Source organism: Rattus norvegicus, chromosome 9 (genome assembly GCF_021556685.1).
Source record: "Rattus norvegicus strain SHRSP/BbbUtx chromosome 9, alternate assembly SHRSP_T2T, whole genome shotgun sequence".
In the NCBI taxonomy this organism is placed as follows: Eukaryota; Metazoa; Chordata; class Mammalia; order Rodentia; family Muridae; genus Rattus; species Rattus norvegicus.
In genome coordinates, this window is record NC_141542.1 from 38158537 (window position 1) to 38181643 (window position 23107).

At 41.6% G+C, this 23107-nt stretch overlaps 1 protein-coding gene across 1 annotated transcript in view; it reads right to left on the reverse strand.

The window, feature by feature from the left end:
* Pkhd1 (PKHD1 ciliary IPT domain containing fibrocystin/polyductin) overlaps nt 1–23107 on the reverse strand; it is a 490001-nt gene that overhangs the window by 445786 nt on the left and 21108 nt on the right. The window contains exons 7-19 of the mRNA XM_087568149.1: nt 18921–18999; nt 17376–17450; nt 16121–16185; nt 15617–15656; nt 14606–14676; nt 9880–9981; nt 9060–9155; nt 6695–6836; nt 6041–6155; nt 4943–5221; nt 3639–3728; nt 3453–3543; nt 2170–2312 (exon numbers count right to left, since the gene is read on the reverse strand). Of these exons, the coding sequence (XP_087424275.1) occupies nt 2170–2312; nt 3453–3543; nt 3639–3728; nt 4943–5221; nt 6041–6155; nt 6695–6836; nt 9060–9155; nt 9880–9981; nt 14606–14676; nt 15617–15656; nt 16121–16185; nt 17376–17450; nt 18921–18999 (1388 nt within the window). The remainder of the gene's footprint in view (nt 1–2169; nt 2313–3452; nt 3544–3638; nt 3729–4942; nt 5222–6040; nt 6156–6694; nt 6837–9059; nt 9156–9879; nt 9982–14605; nt 14677–15616; nt 15657–16120; nt 16186–17375; nt 17451–18920; nt 19000–23107) is intronic.

The window sequence follows — 23107 nt, forward strand, 5'->3', positions numbered from 1 at the left end:
TGACTTCATCAATGAAGCCAGAAAATAAAACAGTAGCTACTTTCTCTGAGACCAAATAATAATGATAATCAGTGGAGGGCTTTTTTCAGTGTTCAGTACTATGCCCAGCGATAAGAACATCCATTACAAAATCCCTGCTTTAACCCAGACACCTTCGGCAAATCACCGATCCTGTCCTAGCCTTTCTTCTTCTTTCATTCCCACCATACCTGATTTCTAAACTTGATTCAAAATCAAAAGTAATCAGCATGAGGCATTTCTAACCTCTTCATTCTTGCCTTTGAGAGAGCAGGGCAACCATTGAGAAGGCTGTCTTTTACAGTATGGGACATTTAACAGCATCCCTGCACTCTGCTTACTAAGTGCCAATAACAATTCTCCCATTATGACAAGCAAAAATATTTCTCTGCATTTCAAACTCTCTCCTAAAGGGCAAATGTGCCCATCAGAATTCGCCTGCAATAGAGAAGAGGTTAAAGATGGATGGCTCCCTGACCTGAGTTTCTTAACTCAATTCCCATTAAAGCTCAACTAGGAAGAATGCAGATTATCATGAACTCTGCTATCCCATACACACTGACTTTGGTTTCCAGAACCAAGGAACTGCACCTGTTATGAAGATGGAAAAGGTACAAAACCAAGAATGTAAGAAGTGATCAAGAGGGGCTGGAGAGATGGCCTATCACTTAAGAGCTACGGTAGATCTCTCAGAGGATGTGGGTCTAATTCACAGCATCCTCATGGTGGCTCACAACCATCTGTAAATCCAGTTCCAAGGAAGCTGACACCTGTTTCTGGCTTCCATAGTTACCAATACACATATGCAAATACATACAGAAAAAAAGACCTATACACATCTAATCATTTAAAAAAATGGTTTTCAAGAATTGGATTAACGTTCCTAAACCAGTGTAATTATTATGTAATAATTAAAATGATCATTTATTTATAATTATGCATTCTAAATAATTGTCCTTATACCACCAATAGCTCCCATCCCTAATCAAAGGAGAATCGTCCTGCTGCAGACACAGACCACCGCAGAAATCCACAACTAGTCAAAAGTGCGGAAAAATGACCATGGGGTTCCAAACTGGTATCTGCAACATGGCACAACCCCTACACCTGAGGCTCGAGAAACATTTTTGGAGCAGGGGGCAGAGACATGTTAAGGGCCAGAGGACCAGAACACTAGCCACAGGATGGTATCTTTTATATCTGACTGGGAAGCTGACTGTGTAATCCCAATACAGTAGCCTGAAAAGGGCCTGGCGGATGACAAGGCCAGGTCCCCTTCCAAATGTGGATGACGGAGACCTCACAGGCAATTAAGGGCTTATGAGAGAGGGAAAATCCGTCTTCTTCAGGGACCAGCCTGCTGACAGGTTACCCAGTCCTAGGTAGTCATTTCCAAACATACATACACGTAGGAAATACTAAATGGGTTCTGAAGGAAGTATGTGCCTGTGTGTGTGTGTGTGTGTGTGTGTGTGTGTGTGTGTGTGTGTGTGTGTGTGTAATAATTAACAGAAAAGGTTATGAATTTGGGAGGGAGTAAGGGAACACAAGAAGAGTTGGAATATGGAGAGGGAAGAGTGAAATGTATGTAAACACAGTACTTATGTATGACTTTTTTAATTAAATAAATAGAAAAGGGAGCAGGCATATCCATCCGTTCTCTAGTTATTTACATTCGTTGCAATAACGAAAATGATAACTACCCTCGACTGAGTCCTCTCTGCTGCAAAATATTTTACTATATTGTATTGATCGTCACCACATGAGAGCCAGCCCACAACATTAACTGTTGTAGAGATGAGTAAGTTAAGACCTGTTGTACTTCAGTAAGACATTAAGAGCACACAGGACGTAGAGTTTGGCTTCCAAATCAAAGTCCATCTGCAATATCTGCAGTTTTTCTCAAGCTTAGAAAGCAAAGAAAACATCTGACCAAATAGGCCTCCACAGGCCTTCTAGCTAACAGTAACCTTCTCGGGTATCAATATAAAACTAGGAGCCTGGAGATGTAGCCACGAAATTTAAAACATCAGCTCAAAACTCACTCTACAAATCACTGAAGTCATTCTCTTATGCTTCTGTTATTTTAGTTTCACGCCTAAGGAATAATCCCAACCTGCCAAGCCCGGAGACGTGAGGATGGACACTCACATATGGGTATCGATCCAGCTGATAGCCCTTACTGACAGCCCCAGGGCTTAGGATAAGATGTCGAAGTTGACCAAGGCTGAATCTGCCACAGAATGGTTCGGTTGAACTGGTGAGGACCCCATCAGACCTGGAGCCATCTAAGCCTGGACATAATTCAAATAGGAACACAGGCAAAGTCATGAAACACAACAGTCTATGGACAGGAAATGAATGGCAACATTGGTCACTCAGCCTAGAGAGAGAGATGAGAAGAATTCATAGGCCTTGTACCCCCCACCCCAATGGAAGGTTCTAGTTAAGAAAAACCCTTTCTGGCTGCCTCAGAACATAGAATACTGGTATTATTTTCTCTGTGTGTCATGATACAAACTGCATATGAAAAAGATATGATATTGAGAAGCAAGTAAAGGGGAAATAGCAATAGAAAAATATTTATCAATTTATTCTATACTTATGTGTGCCTGAGTATATGTAAGTGTACTATGTGCATGTAGAAAGCAGTAGCTGTGAGTCAAAAGAGGGTATCAGATCACTCACTTGGAACTGCAGTGCATGCTGGGTATCGAACCTGTTCCCTCTGCAAGAGGGGTAATGTTCTTAACCACTGATCCATTTCCATAGCCCCTCAATGAAACTTTACTTCACTTTGAGAATAGTTTTTAGAATGCATTGGCTGGTAATGGGGGAGAGTAATAAAGCACATTTAGCATATTTTAATATTTTTGTCTATATTCTTATATAATAATTCTCTTGTATCAGCTAGAAATGGTGATTCATGCTTGTAGTCCCAGCTACTGGGGAAGCTGAGGGAGGAGGGTCACAAGTTCAAGGCTAATCTGAACAACTCAGTGAGATCATATCTCTAAATTTTGCTTCTAACTAACAGGGAGTCAGTATGGCTCAATCAAAGACCTTGTGTGGAACATATGCAAGGCCTTGGAGTTTGATCTCCACCATCACACCAACAAAAATCAATTTTGAACTAAACAAGATTTCTGTTAACAGTTACTACTGCCATACATACCTTATTTCTTCTCCCTACTTGGTGTTTCTAACTCTCTAGATGGTGTTTCTCACCACTGAACTGCCAAGAACAAAACCCAAGCATCTCCCTTCCTGATGAAAAGCTTCTCTCCTGGCCACTCTACTCCATCCAGATCCAGTGACCATGCTCTTATTTGGCTTTCTTAGCACTTTGGTCAAGAAATAGATTGTTCCTATGTTATAAGAAAAGGAAGGCAGTAATAGAAGAAAGGACCAGAATTGATCGACCCAGGAGCCACCTTGCTCAAATCCAAGCCAGAGGAGAACACGAGCTGAAAGGGGTACCAGATTGCATTTCACCACCAGCAACTCCTCGATGATGGTTTGGATCTATGGAGATGAATGAAATATGGTCATTCGAACATCAGGCCGAAAGGCCACCCCTAAAATCCCCATGCTAACCTTCATTATTAGAAGACCCTCACCTGTTGGGCTGTGGCATTTGCAGGAACTGGTTGGCTGGAGACATTGCCCCAAGTAAGGAAAAAGTTTCCTTTACCTGACATGTTCAACACCTAAAAAGTCAAGAGAGGCGAAATTCACTGATGCACATAGACTTTCAGTCATAGAGTCTGTCTAGAGACTCTATTTTCTCTCACACAGCTCCTCAGCAGACTGTTTCCATTTTACTACAGTTTCACTTTTCTAAATACACATGGTCTAGAAATCTCTGGAAAACAGTGTGTCACCATCGAATAAAACTTTCCTTGGAACAACGTAATTGATTGGGTCCATATTTATCTGCTGTGCTTTTCAAGAATACTTGACATAAAAATGGCCACTGCAAGTTACACTTTCGAGAGCACGTGACATAATGGTGACCACTGCCCACCTCTCTTCTAAAACTTCTCAGCAAATGCTTCCTCTGAAGGAGCGGCCCGAGAGGCAGAAGCCAGCACATCCCATACTCCTCCCTCACAGGGCTCAACCCATCTCTATTGTGCTCCCAGCAGATGTGCACTTCTGAACACATTATGCTTTCATCCTGAAGTAGGACTCAGGAATCATTTGCCCTGTTCTGCTTTTCTCGGTGGTTCCTTATGCTCCTGTTACTACTTAACCAGAAGCAGCAGAAAGTGGAGTCCACATTCATTGACCTCCGAATAGAAAAAGTGAATGACAACAGAAGGTATATTAAAGTTGCTCAACAAAGACACAAGGCACAACCAAAAGACTCAGTACAACATTGACAGATTAGAACACAGAATGGTGTGTGTGTGTGTGTGTGTGTGTGTGTGTGTGTGTGTGTGTGTGTGTGTGTGTCCATGTGTATCTCTGTGCAAATGACCCTTAACTGTACTTGGAGGAATAAAGCCAGGGGCTGGGGTAGGGGGTAACGCTGAGGCTGGAAAGTTGATCAATGGCTACTTATTCAGAAGACCTGGTTTCAATCCCCAGTGGCCACATGGTGGTTCACAACTATCATAATTCCAGTCTCCAGTTCCAAGGAACCTCACACCCTCACAGAAGAAAAGACCTTCTTCTGGTCTCCATAGGCACCAGGCCTTGGAACCCGCATACACATACACATAAATAGATAGCGTTTAAAAATTTTAAAAAAAAGAAGAGAAAAAAGGAATTTTATTCTTTACACCCTATATTCTATATCTGTGGCAGAGGAAATGCAATTGTGCCTAAGGTTTCCTTATTCTCTGCCAGCCGTTTTACTGAGGAAGGCTCTACTCTTCCCATGGCTCGCTTTCCTGTGGTACTGGAAAGACACACAAACCTGTATTTCTGGAAGTCTCTGGGCTTGGGCTCGGATCTGGTGTTTCTCCAGAAGGTAAGTGTTGACCACATCTGGATTCAGCCAGGTGTTGTGGATCTGGACAGCAATTCTCATCCCCCTGCTGGGAGCTATCCCATGCTGCTCTGCTTCCAAGTAGTACTTGGCTCCGCCCTGCAGTTCTAGCTTATTTGTCTTCTGTTGCCAGCTCCCTTCATTCCCGTTCTGCTCCCAAGAGTCAAACCAGTCAGCAGTGCCAACTGCAATGGAAGCCACTTCTACCTGCGCCCAAATAAGCCAATCAGAGTCAACACTATGAATCTTCTACGAATTTTGTTCTCAAATAATGAGCATCTGAAAAGCTACCAACATGACATTTTTAAGTAATCGTCACTTTTCCAACAACTTAGCCCACTCACTGTGGCTCTGTGGCTATGTTTTCTTCTCCACTCCTCTTCCTTTCTCTCTCTCAAGTGCATCATGTTTGAGTTAAAACTTGTAAGTTTTATTGAGGAAAAGCCCCTGTCCTGATACCCTATGTCTGCATGATGCTTTCAAAAGATAGTATTAAGCCCTCAAAAGACCTTGAATGGCACTAGCTCATCAAAACCCATGACTTTCTCCAGCAAGCCAGTCTCAGAAAGCAGACTAAGGACATTGTGGGTCTCTGCCAAAGGCACAAGCAAGGAATGCTGGTAGCTTTCTAAAGGCGGCTACAACATTCCTACACAATGCTAGCTCAAACAGTGGGAAAGCACAAGTTTTAGGGTCAAACCAATCTGATTTTGAATCGTGAACTCTTCTCTTATTATTCAAGTGATCCTGAACAGACCATACATTTCTCCAAAACCCCAATTTTCTCATCTAGAAAGTAGAGATGTGCATATTTCCCAGAGATAAATATCACTAGCAAGACTGTAAAAATGTGGCATGATACTGAGCTTACAATACCATTACAGTCATCCAAATTGCTTTGCAGTAATTAATATCCATGGTCAACCATAGAAACCATAGAACAGGAAAGCTTTATCTTTGACCCTTTCTTCTTTCAAGAGCAAAGGATGGCGAGCCAAGGGAAGATAACCCAGAGAAGGTGATTACCTTCATCCTTGGCTCCTCTGAAGAACTGAAACGCAAGAAAGCTTGGCTGTCTGCCTGGATCCAGAATGTGTAATTGTTGGTCTCTGGAGCCACGAAGAACCCGCTGAGCCGTGCTCTGTAACATGAAAGAACACAGAATCAGCTAAGGCTAAACAAAGCCTGGATCAATGACCCAGCATATAGCAGCTCCTGCTCTTGGCTCTTCATTATGGAAATGACAAGGAAAAAAAATCTGACTCTTATACCACAGGATTATTCTGAAGTTTCTAAAAAAAGAAACTGGTCTCAGCATCGCTCACACACCTACTTTGCTGTTTGCACACAGCCCCTTGCAGTTGTATCATCTCTCAGACAAGCATAGCTCAGGACAATGTGGAGGTTTGGCTGAGAAGAGCATTTATCTCCAAAGCAGATTTAGGGTAACGGGAAATATGGGTTTCATATTTTGCTCTGTATTTGGCTGTATACCAACAAAAGGTCATATGATCAACAGAATGACCAACATTGGTTGAGAATGCTGTCAAATACTCCTCCTGTTGAACTGGCCCATGTGACAAATGACCCCCTAGGAATAGCATTGCTTTCCTCCCTGTGTCCTAGCTGACCTCAATTAGCCAGTATATTCTTGCTATGGATTCCCAATTTACAACATACCTGAAAGGTCTCCCTTCCTTGGACCAAAAGCCAGATGGAGAACTAGCATTAGGAACTATCTGCCACCTGTACCCTGGGGTGGCTTCAGTCAGCTCCTCATCCTTAACAGCATTTCCAACTTCAAAAAGGAGTCCTCGATTACCTATAAGACACATATGTCCCATAACCACCAGGTAGTGTTCCTCCTCACAGCAAAGACCCCACTCAAATTACAGGGTGAACAGCATTGCAGATGCTTGCTGGGTTGGTGAGTCACCAGAGACCAAGTCAGGGTAGTTCTGTGACAGACTGTAGAGGAATTTTCTAGAAAAAAAGAAAAAAGTCCCTGGGTAGAAGGTAGATTCTTGGAAAGACCAACTTAATGAGAAATATTAAGGAAAGATTTTCTCAGAAGGAGGAAAGAGGAGAGGAGGAAGACTTTTCAGCTACCATGCCACAGAAGAAGACCACATCCTGGAGAGGGCATGAAGGAACAAACACTGCTGTTCAGAAAGATGGCGGGTGTAGCAGTAATGTGTGAAATTGCCTGCCTTTGTGCCTTCAAAAGTTGGACATGAACTTGAAGGCCTGATTCAGCCTGCAAGTTATATTTCATAAAATTCCCTTTTCCCAGAAAAATTGCTAGTCCTTCAAGTTTTCGAGTATCATGACCTCAATGTGTGGACCCGCACACAAGGCCGACTGGTGGCAGAGTTTTATTATGTGATATTTTAACTGATGTTGTACTTTTTCATTTACACTTTATGTTGAGCAAACCTTGAGGCAAAAGGCAGTGGGCATCGATATTGGATACATATCTTGATTAATATTGGACAGTCATCTTGGATGAGCATTATATTTCTAGATGTATTTAATTGTGTATTCAGAGTCGAGATCTATCATTTACTAGACACAAAGTTTGGGGGCATTCCTCAACACCCTGAGTCTCCATTTACCAATATATCGAAATAGAGCTGATAAAAACTAGAAACAATAGTCAAAGACTACAGCATTCGGAAATAGAGTAATTAGTCAATAAAGGATACTATTATAACTATTATTATAAGCTACTAATGCTGCTCATTAGCCCCTAAGGTGGATCATAAATATGGGATAAATAGAGAATTCAAAGCATGTGAAAAAAAATCACTTTAACTCTGAGATCCCCAATCTCTGTCCCATTGTTATTTTAGTCTAGGCATCTCTGTTGTTGGGCTGTGCTGTACACTGCAGGATGAACTGCATCCCTGGTTTGAACTCATTAGAAGATGCTAATATCATCTTGTCCCCTGAGGACAAGAATCAGCCATGTTGGAGAAGTTCCACTTTGAGTGGTGTTTTGCCCTAGTTCCATAGGACAAACTTCAACAACTTTTCAAAAGGGACATCACCTACTCAAACAGCTGCTTTCCGGAAATGATCCTACCATTAAAGCACCTAAAGCAGGAAATGCTCAACAAGGGAACCACCTTCTGTTTCCTGACACAGGAAACACACTTTCTCTGCCTTACTTATTTCAGTACTTTGGTCTCCTTGGATGGGAGCTCTCCTTAAGTAAACACTGGCAATCTGGGAGCTCCAGAATTCTCAAGACAAACCTTTGCATTTCTCTCTACACAGTAAAGGACTGTCTTTAGGAAGGTTTCACTCCTGCAGAACAATTTGGCTTATAATTGCTGCACCTTTCAAACTGACTCACTGCATCTTTGAGCATTAGGTCAGTGCCTCGTGCACAGAGCAGCAGCCTGTGGTTCTTGACAGAGCAACATGCCAACCTTCCTTATCCTTAATTGAACTAGAGCCTCTAGTGCCAATGCCTAGCAGAAAATGTGGGCACTTCAAACAAACAAGGACAGGTGGAAGCTGCTGCCTTGCCTCCTCCATTGCTGCCTACTGGAAGCAGATGCTGGTGGTCATGTCACCACACATACCCATTTGTGATATCAACAGAAAAATGCCCACAGGGGAAATAAACAGTATTTAAATATACACCATTGTGCCTTACTGTCTGACCTGCCTGCTGCTGCTGCTATGAGCACAAAGGTGCATGCTCCACTGCTCTTGTCTCCTCGGCCAAAAAACATGCAACCGCCCTACCAAATGCAGAGAGGCAGTTTGGGGATTGCATTCAGTAGCTGTGGTGTCTTGGTGGCAGTTATATTCTTCCTGAAGTCTAATGCTTAGAGACATGGCTGGGGCTAGGAATATTGTGCCACTCACAATGAAGCTAAGCTATTCCAATATGATAGGCTTGACCACAGCACTAAGGATCCAATTAGTCACGCTGCTGAGACAGAATTTAAGCCTGTTTCCTTCTAGTCCCTGGATCCTTGAAACAAAACATGGTGGCAGTGAGTTGACTGAACTGCCCTAGTGATTTCCTTACCTGCCTGGGGAGCAGTGAGCCTTGCTCCATTTCCTGGAGCCCTGGTGGTGCACTCAATCTTCCTGGGAGACACATGTCTAATATCACATGGAATGCCTAAGGAGAATTTTTAAAGCTCATAAGTATACCTGTCAATAAACATAAACACACACACACACACCACACACACACACACACACACACACACACACACACACACACACATCATGCCAAGAATGCATGGATGAATGATTGCCACACATGCCAGTGCAAATGGAAGAAAAGGCTGAACGGGGTCCAATTGATGAAAGGGGTGGAGTCAGGATAGTAGGAAAAGTTGTCACCCTGACAAAACGAGATCAGGAAAGAGTCTGTGCAGTGCAACAGGGGATGAGTGTGGAGCAGCTCCTGGCCATGAGCAAGCAAGTCAGACAAAGCAATTCTATTCCACAGGGAGGTGCTGACCCTCTTGCTCTGTGGGGTGGGTAAGTGCAGCGTGAGTGTGTCAGGAGCACCCCTGTTTCAAGACAAAGGAGCCAAGCGCTCAGTATGGGGAGCTGCCCTCTGACCTCCACAGGAACACTGTGGCACATGTTCACACACACACACACACACACATACACACACACACACACACACACACACACCACAGACACATAAACATACAAACATACACATACACATCTATACATGCACCATACATACATACATACATACATACATACATACATACATACATATGTTTCAAATGTAAGATAGCTCCTCCTCACAGCCATAAGAGATAAAAAAAACCCTACAGCGTTTAAAACTGAACCATTTTCAGCCATTTTAGCATGATTACCTGCAATGGTAACCCGGGCAGAAGGGTCAAAGAAATCTCCAGTAATAGTGATGTCTGTTCTTCCCCCAAGGCTCCCAACTTTTGGAAACACAGAGTGGATTTCTGCAAGAGTTTATAAAAATGTAAGCCTCTAAATATATAATGTGATGTGACCCAGAGAAACCACCATCACTTAATTCTTACACTGCAAGTTAAGCAACAGTTGAAGTTTTCCTAATAGTCATTTTTAATGCACACAATAACAAAAAGACTGTATACTATATATAGTATACTATACAATATATACTATACAAGATCAGTGGTTATTAGGAAGGTCACTCATGCTATCAGCAAAGGCTCCTGCATCTCTTATGCTTTCTTATGAACTATGTTTCTTCACATCAAGGATTTAATTTAACACTGGGAGAAGAGTAGGTTACACCACAGGGAAGACTCAACAATGGATGCACTAGCTGAGACTTTTCATTACCATGGTCCTTTGTTCTTCCTCACCCTGCAGGCTTCTTCCCCGGGTGCATGCAGTGTCTTACCCACTCTTCCTTCAAGCTGAATCCCCTACAGCAATGTGAAACATACCCTCAAGGATTCCACACTATCCTTTCGTTAAAGATGTTTTTTACTTATGTGGATATGGGGGTGGGGGATGCAGTGTTTAGAGAGGCCAGAAGATGACATCAGATTATAGGTTATAGGTTATAGGTTATAGGTTATAGGTTATAGGTTATAGGTTATAGGTTATAGGTTATAGGTTATAGGCTGAAGGTATAGGTTGTTCTGAGCTCCCTCCCATGGGTGCTAGGAATTGAACTCAGGTCTTTCACAAGACCAGTATGCTCTCTTAACCACCAAGACATCTCTCCAGCCACTCATACTTTCTTTAGATATTGACAGTTTAAAGTCTGATTCCTTCCAGGAGAAAGAAGTTGTTCTCTTTGATAAACTAAGTGTAAAGTTATATGTATTCATATTGTAATGTATAGTAGACATACATTCAGATATGGCATAAGCTAAATGTAATTGCACAAGGGCTGGCCATGAATAGTTACAACTTCAAAGTAGGAATCATTGTTTTCAAACTTGCTTTGGTCCTAGGCACCTTCATGCATGAATAAAATGCATTTGAATGTTTTTCGCCTCCCACCTTCTCAACACTCTTCCCTCCCTACAAATCCTTTGCTCACATTCAAATCTTACTTCTTAGTGATTTTAACCAAGGTCATCTGTTTGACCAGACATTTTGTACTGTCCATTGGCACTTGATATACTCATCAGTGGGTCCAGAAATGAAGACAATGGCTCCCAGTCTTCCAGAATCTTTCAGTATCCAATAATTAAACTCCATGACTGCAGGCGAGTCTCACATAGGTCTAGTGTGAGTTTAAGATGGCGATGACTATACCATACTCGGAAGTTGGCATTTTATACCCCTTCTTCCTGTCTCTGGGTCTTACATTCCTCCTTCACTCTCTTCCATGGTGTTTCCTGAGCCTTAGAGGAAGTAGTTCAAGTGTCCTATTTAGAGCCAAGCACTCAGCCATCACTGATTAGCAGCATCTGGAGCAGCTGTTGGGTCTCTGTATTCACTATTGTTCACTAGGAAGAGGGACTTCCATAGGCAGCACAATCATTTTCCAAGATTCACAGAGGGCCTGCTCTATTACACTAGGAAGATACTGAGGAATTCAGCACGTGACCATGGTAAGGAAGTGTATGCATGTAGGAGTATAATTAAAGTAGGTAATTACATACAGGTAAGCAAAATTAAAGATGCTACAAAATAGACAAAGACTTAGGAGTAGGTGGGGGTAGAAAACACTTTCTGGATATGATATTCCTAAAGGGTGAATTTAAACTGACCTAGGAAAGCTGAGCATGAAGGTGTACACCTAGCGAGACTCCCAGCACTGGGAAGGTTACCGCGACAGTATAACAAACTCAAGGCTATAGAGCAGGACTGTTTCAGGAAGAAACATTTTAAAAATAATAATAACTGACCACATAAAAAAACAGGGGACATTAAAAGAAAATAATAGGCAGACTAGGGAAAGGTTACAAAACGCATCTTAGTGTTGCTAGAATATGTGGAGATATGGGGAAGAGAGACAGAGAGAGAGGAAAAGTGGGAAGAAGTGAGGGGGGAAGAGTAAGTGTAGAAGCACATAAGAAGGAAATAGGCATTTAGACTATTTCTCACAGAAGATGTGCTCCTTCAGAGCAGCAGTTCTCAACCTGTGAGTTGTGACCCATGTGAAGTTCCAATGACCCTTTCACAGGGGTTGCCTAAGACTGTTTTGCATGTCAGATGTTTGCATTATGACTCACAGCTGTAGCAACATTACAGTTATGAAGTAGTAGTGAACACAATATTATGGATGGAGGTCACCTCAATGTGAGGAACTGGACTAAAGGGTCACAGCATCAGGAAGGTTGAGAGCCCCTGCTCTAGAGTTATGTGCACAGTGAAGAAGTGCCAGTGTGCTTAATGTAGAAACTGCTGGTAGCTGTGTAGAACATGGATCTGCAGAGGATCAATGTTGTCAGACCCCCTTACAAGTCACTACAGCAAGCTATACTGGAGATTATGGGGCTCCCAATTGTACAGAGGTTATAAAGATAAAATATATATATCAACTGGGTATAGTGGCATGATCCTTTAATACTAGAAAGTAGGAGGCAGAGGCAGACAAGTCTCTGAGTTCAAGGCCAGCCTGGTCTACCGGACATGTTCCAGGATAGCCAGGGCTACAAAGAGAAACCTTGTTTCAAAAAAACCAATAGTAAAATAAAATCGATGTGTTGTATTTAATAAATATGTGGGAAACAAAATGAAGAAACTTGTGAGGACAGAGAAATGTTGGGTGACTTCAAACATTCTTCCTTACCAACTACCTTAGCCAGTCTTTGGAAGTAAAAGGACAAGCGCCACATTATTCATCTCTCCTAAGCTGAATCCAGGCTCAGAAAGGCTTAGAGGCTTAACCACACTGGACTATTTGTGAGTGCCAGCCTTAAGAGGCTAAATCCCAGACCCTTAGGAATTCTTCATATCCCCAGGGATTCCTCTGCTATGAAAATGCTCATCCTGTGAGTCTCCATCCCAAGAAATGTATGATCACAGATACTGTCAGCCTACTCATCCAGCCCATCAGAGCTCCAAATCACAGCAGAATCACAGGAGCCAAGGCAGGGTACCAGCGGCAGCATGCTTCCTGGGTGTTGGTTAAGTGCGTGTTTTCCATTTGTGGGAACCTTTGGATAAGTTGTGCTCCCTCTTGATGTGTTTTTCTCAATAGTAACACAGAGGCAATATTTCCTATTCTTTAGCTCAAAGAGGTGACTATTGGGATTATATGCTGAAGCCTCAACAAGGATGTAACTGTCTCGTTGCTGTCTGTAGCTGTATGCATTAGTATGGACGCTTCTTTATACCTACTCTCGAACACACCACGTAACTGTTTAAAAACAAGAAAGGCACGGATCACAGTTCAGCTCCAACAAGATGGGTGGTCTAGAGAGCAAGTGGCATTTGTCCCACAATCTAGGAGATGATAGCTTTCTCTTTTGGAAAGGGAGATTTTCACTGCTTCTGAGATCTGGACCTGCCTCACAGACACATTTTCAGTGACTTTGTGATTGTATCCCAACCTAGATTCTGGGTGCTCTCTTTAAATAGCCAACTGCCTGCCAGTGAACTGAATCCACAATTACATACAACTTTCCAATTTTCAATGTTCATCTTTTGGTATCAGAGTTTGCCCATCAGAGGGTCACACCATAGCTTAGCATCAGAATAGGCAAGTCAGAAAGCACTGGCTGTGAGAAAAACCAGAAAGAAGTCCCATTATATTTTTAAGTTCCACCTTCCTTCTGATACGTTTCAGAACACAGAGGAAGACACAACTCCTCTATGTTTCATCTAATATATGGCTATATCTTTGTGTCTGCAATTGAACCTCTTTGTATATAGTCAAAAGCCACTGGACGTCAGTGCATCTACAAACAATATCTGTATTATCAGTAGTGCCATCAGAATGTACTGGTGCTGAAGCCTTGTCATGTAGTGATATCAGCATGCTGTAAGGACATATACGATACGTACCACATGTATTTGTGGTGATGATGCTGGTGAATATAAATCTAATCTACAGCCATTGGAGAAAGAAGGGAATGGGAAGCAAAATAACTACAATTATGAAAATGCCAAATGATAATAAAGTATTAGCAATTCAATAAAAATGTAATACAAGTATGTAAAATCTATATTTAATAATAATATGTGATTTAAATTACCTCTATCTTCTTATTATATTATACCATTCCTATGATTTTTCTGTACTCTTATAATGCTCACTCTTTTCTAAAATAGAAAGTTCACTGTAGAACAGTACACTGTGTTGCACTGATGCCAGCCTCGTGCGTGCCATGTTTACTTCAGTTCTTGCTTGCATCAAGAGGCTACAGTGTGTGATTGAGCCACGGCGTCTACATTTGTGTGCATGCAAGCTGTGAGGAAAGAGCAAGAACTATAGCATCTGATTTCTCAGAATGTCAGTGATCAGTGCAAGACTTTAAGCACCAGAGCTGGTACAGACACAAGCAGATTACCTTTAACCAGAACGAAGGGGTCGTGTTAATGGTCACAGAAAGACTGCCTGAAGAAAGGAGTGTCTGACTTTGAGTGCACTGTAGAGAAGGATGAAGAAGACAGGACGGAGGGAAAGAGTACCTGGGTATGTCTGGTACAGGAACAGTTCCTGTTTAGCACTGATCAGCCAGGCTTCCTTATGCACCATCGACCTCCAAAGGAAAGCAAAGGCTTCAGATAAAATGTCACCTACAATTGCATTTCTTTATAAATCTGCTTCTTGAAAGGAGTTTATAGGAGAACCTCTAGTAAATTTAACAGTTTGGTCACCAGATCCTTTTGATAACCGAAAAGCAGTATCAATAAATATAAGCTTGTATTCTCATAGGAAAAAATGATAGAATTGGAATAATCTCTATTTTGTGGGATGTCAGAAGTGTTAAATGCAGGAGGAAATGTGGATGGGCCTAATACTGAGCTAATGTTTACTAGACAGATAAGGTAGATTCCTCCAATAGATAAATGACACAGAAGAGTCCTACAATACATACAATACATTACTACAATGCAGCATATGGGTTTGCTTCTTGAGACTAGAGAAAGAGAAATCAAATACATACACTGAGCTATATATTCATATGTAATGTGTTGATATAATCGCAATGAAATTAATATCAAACAATGAATGTACTTTGAAGGACAAAAACTTCTTTCAGAAAAAGAAGGCACATACAGAAATGCAGAATCTTAATTTATCTGTGTCTCCAAAAAAATGGTGAAACATGAATTCTTTCCCTCTTGAAGAAGGCAATTCTTATAATGATACAACATGTGTCTGGAAACAGTTACTCAAAACACACACACACACACACACACACACACACACACACACACACACACCAGCTGTAGTCACTGCACTTTAAGGGCTAGTTCTTAAGATTCTGTGTCATCCCAACATTGAAACATCTGCGATACCCATAGGTCAGTCAGACCACAGTGCTCTCTCAAGTAAAATAAAAAAGAATGCAGGCTGTTTAGGAAGCTTGCTCTATCCTACTGGTGTGTGGTTCAAATTATAAAGGTTAAAGGATGCACACAGGATGTTACAGACAATACAAGACTCGGGCAGATTTGTCTACCTTAGTTACTCACCTTCCTTTGTTAAATACTGAGAAACTAACATTCTGGGAACCTGAAAGACAAAGAAATACACATGTTAAGACTGTGCAGGACTCTCCTGGGCCAGGACATTGCTACCCAAGGCCCAAAACTCCAGTACCATCACTACTGTCCTAGCTTACACCTTCTTTCATGTTACCCAGGTAAATATTTCAGAGAATTAACACTACGACTTTCATGACGAAATGGACACATGTATGGCAAATGAAATGCGGGCCTTAGATTTAGATGAGACATGATTTAGATCCCCACACACTGGTTAATATTGCCAGCACGGTCACTGGTAAAGCAAAATTACTGATCATGACAATTAAATCAGTTTGCATGGAAGTTGTTTTGTGTGGTGTTTTCAGAAGTGACTTCAGTAGCAATTATTATCATTCACATGATACCATATGAGAAGTGTGATTTTGTTTTCCTTTTCTGGATACCAAGGAAGAAATTATATTTGTTTTAAATGATAGTCCTAAAACAGACCAATATAACCGCCTTCCACACGACACTGCACAGTCCCAAGGCCATGTTCCTCCTGGATGGGAAAACTGTGGAGAAAAACATACTGATGTAAGAATAACCAAACAACTACTTAGAATTCCCCAGTTCTTTGAAGAAAGCAACATACAGAAGTCAAATTAGCCAGAGGAAACCGATAAGTACTGACTGTATCTATAGTATGGTTATCCTCCAGATAAAGCTAACTGGAGTTGTCACTACATAAGCCCCATGGCAAATATACACTGTGACAAGCAAAGTTTAACTTACTCCCAGTTTCTGTCTAGTTTTCTCTTCCCCAAAATCCATTTTATGACAAGTATAATAAAACCTATCAAGAGATGATCTAAAAAAACAGGCAGCCTCAGGCAAATGACAGGAAGACACTAGAAAGAAACTATAGGATAGAATTTGGCTCCACTAGAAACTCACCCCAAGAAGCCAGGCCATAGCGCACAGTTCTTGTAATAGGCTCAAAGGAAAGTTTAATACACCTAGTTGATAGTGAAGTAAGAATCCAGCCATATTTGGGCTATATGATCCAGAGAATGTACACATTCATTTTAAAACATTTCAGGATGTGATTTTGTGTGGGCAAGACCACTCATAGCTAGCTGAGTCTGATTAAGAGGGCCTGTCTCTTTGAATAGGGTTGGAAAGAGATCTATTATGATTCCAACACATCTAATTTGAACATACCTGCATGTACATGTGAAGCCTCACACATACATGCCCACGCATAAGCATGCACATGCAAACATGAATACCAGAAGAGGGAAAGAAGAAAAAAAAACATGTTTCAGGCATTGTTTGCTTTCCTGGTTATTATAGCTACAGTGGTTAGTACATGGGTTCTAAGGATTGGTTAGTTATACAGACCCAAGTCTGCTGCTTGCTCTCTGAGAAACCCTGTCTCATCTGCAAATGAAGGCTCATCACCATACATATCACTATTACTGACTAACTTCAATATAACCCATTGGACAAGCTTTGGTGTAAGGTATGACTTTAGAAAGTGTTGCCTACTCATTTTCCCAAAAGGCTTTAGATTCTCCTCTACTTTTTATTTTCAACTGATAACCGAGTCTTTCATCTTTTCCAATAAGCCTAAATAGAGAAAACTACTACTCACGATTCCTATTTTTGAAGTGATGAATGTAGGTGTATGCAGTTGTCATATGGGAGAAACTGAAAGAACACACATTCACAAGAAAACAATAACAACAACAGAAATACTCACCAGATTCCTGTCTTCCTGTTTATAAGAGAACAAGGAGTAAGCCATTTGTCTCCTCCAGCTTCCAGGATTAATGGGCTGGATTAGAGGGAAAAAAAACAGAAACAAAGACAAGAAACAATAGTGCTGTGTTCCCAGTAAACATGGCTGCCAAGAGGTAGACCATTATGACTGCCAAGAGGTGGACCATTACAAACTTTCTCCTCTGGTCCTATGGGGTACCATTGCAGGGGCCAGTGAAAGACTGTAACTTTTCTCCTAGGGAATAGAGGTGCTCTCATGGCCCATACACTGCACATGGAGATTTTACAAAGCCTTCCCCATACTGGCCATGCTTGGTTGGTCTGCACATTGTAAAATTTGCATTTTCACTGTGGTTCCTTTTAAAAGTTAGAGCCCAGATTGAGGTTGACACAGGTCTGCACACGGGCTAAGGATGCAATTGGACTTTCTATCTCCAGTAAAAGTCTCTTCTTAATTTACAAAGAAAAAGAAGTTGATAACGTCTTAATGACAGATATAGAGGGGAGAATTAAAGAGATGGAGAAGCTGTAGGAAATGCCTCTAAGACATTCACTCTGGGATGAAGAAAATTTTAAACACTGTGTATAGACACTGTGCAGTTGGTTAAATAGTGAGATAATGTTTCTTCTGCCTTAAAAATCCTCACTATGTTTACTGGACTTGTAGGGGACAAGCAGTTGCTTATAGCTTCCCATGAACTCTGGTCTTCCTCTCTCCAGCATGGATGATTTCATAGTAACATTTTATACTTGCAATGTGTCCATTGAAGAAAGTCATGTTCACATCTAATCATTCCAGAGAACTTTACCAGCTACACAGCTTTTAATAACTGAGCTCATGCATCCTTCCCAGTTTGGTGACTAAGCCCACAGTTCCCTCTCATCCAACCAGTAGGATTTCTGAATGAACAGGTGGAAAGTAACTAGCTTCAAAGAGAGGTTAGTGCACTTTTGTGCTTGTGTATCACTTTAGGAAGAATTTACCCTCAGGGTACAGGGAGAGAAGGGTAAGAACCAAAAGGAAAAGCCCATGGGTATAGTTATAGTGCAGCTCACACAGGGCCCAGTCTCTACTTTTTAGAGAAAAGGAGGAAAGAAGGAAGGAAGGAAGGAAGGAAGGAAGGAAGGAAGGAAGGAAGGAAAGAAGGAAAGAAGGAAAGAAGGAAAGAAGGAAAAAAGGAAAGAAGGAAAGAAGGAAAGAAGGAAAGAGGAAAGGAAGGAAGGAATGAAGGAACAAACAAAAAAGAAAGAAAGAGAGAGAGAGAAAGAAAGAAAGAAAGAAAGAAAGATAGATAGATAGATAGATAGATAGATAGATAGATAGATAGATAGATAGCAACTTAATCTGCTAGTTGCAATCACATTAGCAAAGTAAAAGCTGAAATCTGATGCACCAGGAAACCAAAAATTGCATAGATAAAAACAGCAGTTCTGTGACAAGTGCTTACAATTTGCTGCTGCAGAGGAAGCTGGCCCCAGGATGCCATCTAGCACATATGTAACCCAGGAACAAACATATGCTTACCTCTCCATGTAGTCCACATCAGGATCAAAAGTTTCCATCCGATCAGTAATGACCCAGCCATACACATGCACTACTTCTCCTGTTTTAAGAAGAGGTAGCTCAAACTTCAAATGTATAGCATAAATTCTGTTTGTGTTCGTTTTGTTACATATACCCAACAAGGCACACGTGTATAAAGTTAACATGTTTAATAAATGATATCAATGTGAAATGAGTGCTAGAGCCCCATGACAAGGGTTATACACTAGAAAAGTTAAAATAATGTAGTACCAAAAGCATTGATTGCACAGAAGTTGAGAATAGAATGGTACTTGACATAGGCTAGAAAGAACCAGTGACAGAGTGGGCTAAGAATAGCTTGACCAATGACAGCTAAGTTCTAGTTAGATCGGAAAAATAAGTCCTGGCATTCTATTTTACAGTTAGGTGACTTCAGATAATGGCAATGTACTGTGTTCTAAAATCAGAAAAAAAGGATTCTGAGTGTCTTCAAAACTAAATGTTCGAGGAGACAGACATATACCTTTCAATACCAATGTTTTACAATGTATGCACACATTAAACACCCAGCAGCATCCCGTATGTAACATGATGCATGTGAGTTTTATGTGTCATATGTCAACCCTCATCAGAGAAGCTTCTTTTGGTAGTAGATGGGGATTAGCACAGAGGTTCACAATTGGCCAACTGGCAAAGGATAAGAGTTACAGACAGCTAAGCTCTTTGTAGGGATAGCCATATCACACCCCCTCGACCCCAGGGCTCAGGAGTCATTCTGTAAGAGTGAGAAACAGGGATGATGAATGGGAAACACCATTTTCCAAACACAACAGGGCAGCTTCACAAGCAAACTCACAATGCTTGTAATGGCACCATGTACAAAGCCTGCGCAAGCTCAAAGCAGACAAAATCCCAGCACGGAGTAAGGGAGGTTAGCATGAAACTCTACTCATGATACAGAACTATTGACCACTGACAGCTCCTGGGAGGGGGGAGTCAATTTTCTCAAAGAGAGTGGCCTCTGGTAAGTCAGTCATTCTCCAGTGCAAGGTCACACACCCAAGAGTAGGTGGGCAGCAAACTGGACTTGGGGTGTGTGTGTGTGTGTGTGTGTGTGTGTGTGTGTGTGTGTGTGTGTGTGTGTTTGACTGTTTTAAGGAAATAAAAAGAGAACACAAAATTGGATGGGTAGGGAAGGAGAAAGTGGATCTGGAAAGAGTGGGGTTAGAGGGTAAATGTGACCAAAATATATTGTATGGGATTCTCAAAGAATTAATAGAAATGAGAAAACAAAATAAAAAGCCATATGAGGAGGCTATGTCACACATTCTGATTAGTCTTCTGAGATCCTAAGTAGTTTCTGTAACTCTGAGTACAAAAGAGAAAAATCCCTCACAAGCCAAATGGACAAGACCTAAAAACAAGCACAAAACAAGCAAAATAGTTCTGAATAGGGTGGATATTGGACATATGTTGTTCACTGAGCAAAGACAGGGTAAGCCACATATAGTGTCATATACCTATAACCCCAGTTATGCATGATGTTCCGGCGGAAATATTATAAACTAGCTTTGCAGATGAGAGAGCTATTTGCTAATCCAGTAAGGGCTCAAAACTTGAAAAGGGGTACCTCCAGTTTACTTGTGGTCACTGCATCCAGAAAACTTTTGAGTTTCTCCATGAGCAGTGAAAGCTGCTGACTACGATCACCATCATCATCATCATCATCATCATCATCATCATCATCATCATCATCATCATCATCATCTGTATGTTCTTCTCATTCTGTTCTGTGTGTCATTAGTAAGAGGGGAGTTTCATCTGCAGTCATTGCACACCTAGCACTGACCCTTTCAGGTAGATGGACACTGTACCATCTTAAGGACTGAGACAGACATCACAGAGGTTTCAGAAGATTAGGACCTCAAATTCTCTGCTGCTGATAAAAAATATCTTGCTGGTGTTGACAAAGATGTACCACTGGCTTCCCAGACCTAAAGACTCAAGTGTTGTTATGTGCCACTGGAAAATGATTAGTAGATTACAGAAATGAGAAGTTCCTGTGGGCTCTTTGGTTGTTTGTTCCTAAACAAAGAATCTGAACAGAGGCTGACAAATGGACAAAGTAGAACACAGTGCCAGGGGATTCTGCGTCAGAGTGAAGGGCTGTTAAGCACATACAAAAATCCAACTACCCATAAAATAACACGCTGTCTCGTCTGTAGCTACCTCCTCCCTCATGTCCCTAGCTCCTACTCTGGGCAAGCTTCCCAAATGAAATGAGAGTAATTGTCCAGAAAGTGATTGTGGAGATGCAGTCATGTGCATCGTGCCTCGGGGACCAATCTGACAGGGCCAGCCACCAATTGCCACCCCCTGCCCCACGCACAAACACAAAAGGTAGAAGAGATAGTGCAGAACTCCACCTCAGTGAGACAAACCAGTTAGACAGACCTGGAGAGCACCTGACATCCCACTCTCATCTCTCATAGCTCCTTACTCATCCCTCCTCACAATAAGGTCTCTGCCACCTAAACTGGAGCCTTCTGCGCACAGCAACAGAAACCCAGATGTCTGCATGTAATTTTGACAGCACACGTTCTTTTTCATAAAACACGATCCTGTCTCAGTTACTCAAACTAATGAAATGGGTTGTATTTCTGAAGCCTCATGCCAATAAAACAGTGCCAAATTCTTGTTCTTTAGGAGACAGTTGAAATACACACATGCACAGATACACATGAAGTATACACATTCTGTCTGCACACACACATATTTCAATATAAAAATACTGTAACATAGATATTCATTCTGATTGCATTACCCAGTCAATCCCATCAAAACAATTGAATCAGATAATGCATCCTGACAGAATCACACCTAAAAACCAAGCACCTTGGCGCAGCAAAGATTCAATGGGTAAAAAACAAAATGTGCTCTCCCTTGAGTATGATAACCCGAGTTTCATCCCTGAGCCCATATGGTACAAGAAGAAAACCAGCTCCTCAAAGTTCTCCCCTGATCATTACACACAAACTGTGGCACCTGTGCACATGTACATGTTACACACACTACACAGCACACACACACACACACACACACACATACACACACAAATACACACACACAAATAGCAAGTAAAGAGGTAAATGTAATAATTTTTTAAATTAACAACTATGTTCATATATGTCTACCATACAAGAAAAATAAAACCACTTCTGGTTTCCATCTGCCACTGGAGCTGACCCTGTGCCAAGCTCTCCATATCCAGATCCCACCAGGAGAGAACTGGTCTCCCAGGAGTGCTGGCACACCAGAAAGCACAGGTAAGACCACCACTGCTGCTCAAATACTTGGCCCAAGAGGGACCCTCCCAGAAGCCTCAGGACACAGGAACCAAGGAACAGCCTGGGACAGGATCTTTCCAGTTCCATCTGTGCCCCAGAGCTTACCCTATGTCACAATTCTCTGTACCCAAATTCTGCTGGGAGAAAGCTGGTCTCCCAGGAGTGCTGACACACCTGAGAGCACAGGTGAGACCACAACTACTGCTCAAATACTTGGCCCAAAAGGGACCCTCCCAGAGTCCTCAGGCTGCAGAAACCAAGGAAAAGCCTGGGACAAGATCCTTCTGATTTCAGATAGAGCTGGTCTCCCAGGAGTGCTGACAACAGGCTTACAGAAGGGACAAGCCACAGTCAGACACAGCAAGACCAGCTAACACCAGAGATAACCAGATGGCAAGAGGCAAGTGCAAGAACCCAAGCAACAAAAACCAAGACGACTTGGCATCATCAGAATCCAGCTCTCCCACCACAGCAAGCCCTGGATACCTCCAACACAGTGAAGAAGCAAGATTCTTATTTAAAATCACATCTCATGATGATGTTAGAGAACTTCAAGAAGGACATAAATAACTCCCTATAGAAATACAGGAATACACAAGTAAAAAGGTAGAATCCCTTAAAGAAAAAGCACAAAAAATCCCTTAAAGAATTACAGTAAAACACAATCAAGCAGATGAAAGAATTGAACAAAACCATACAGGATCTAAAAATGGAAATAGAAACAATAAAGAAATCACAAAGGGAGACAAACTTCGAGATAGAAAACCTAAGAAAGTGATCAGGAGTCATAGACGCAAAATCACCAACAGAATACAAGAGATAGAAGAGAGAATCTTGGGG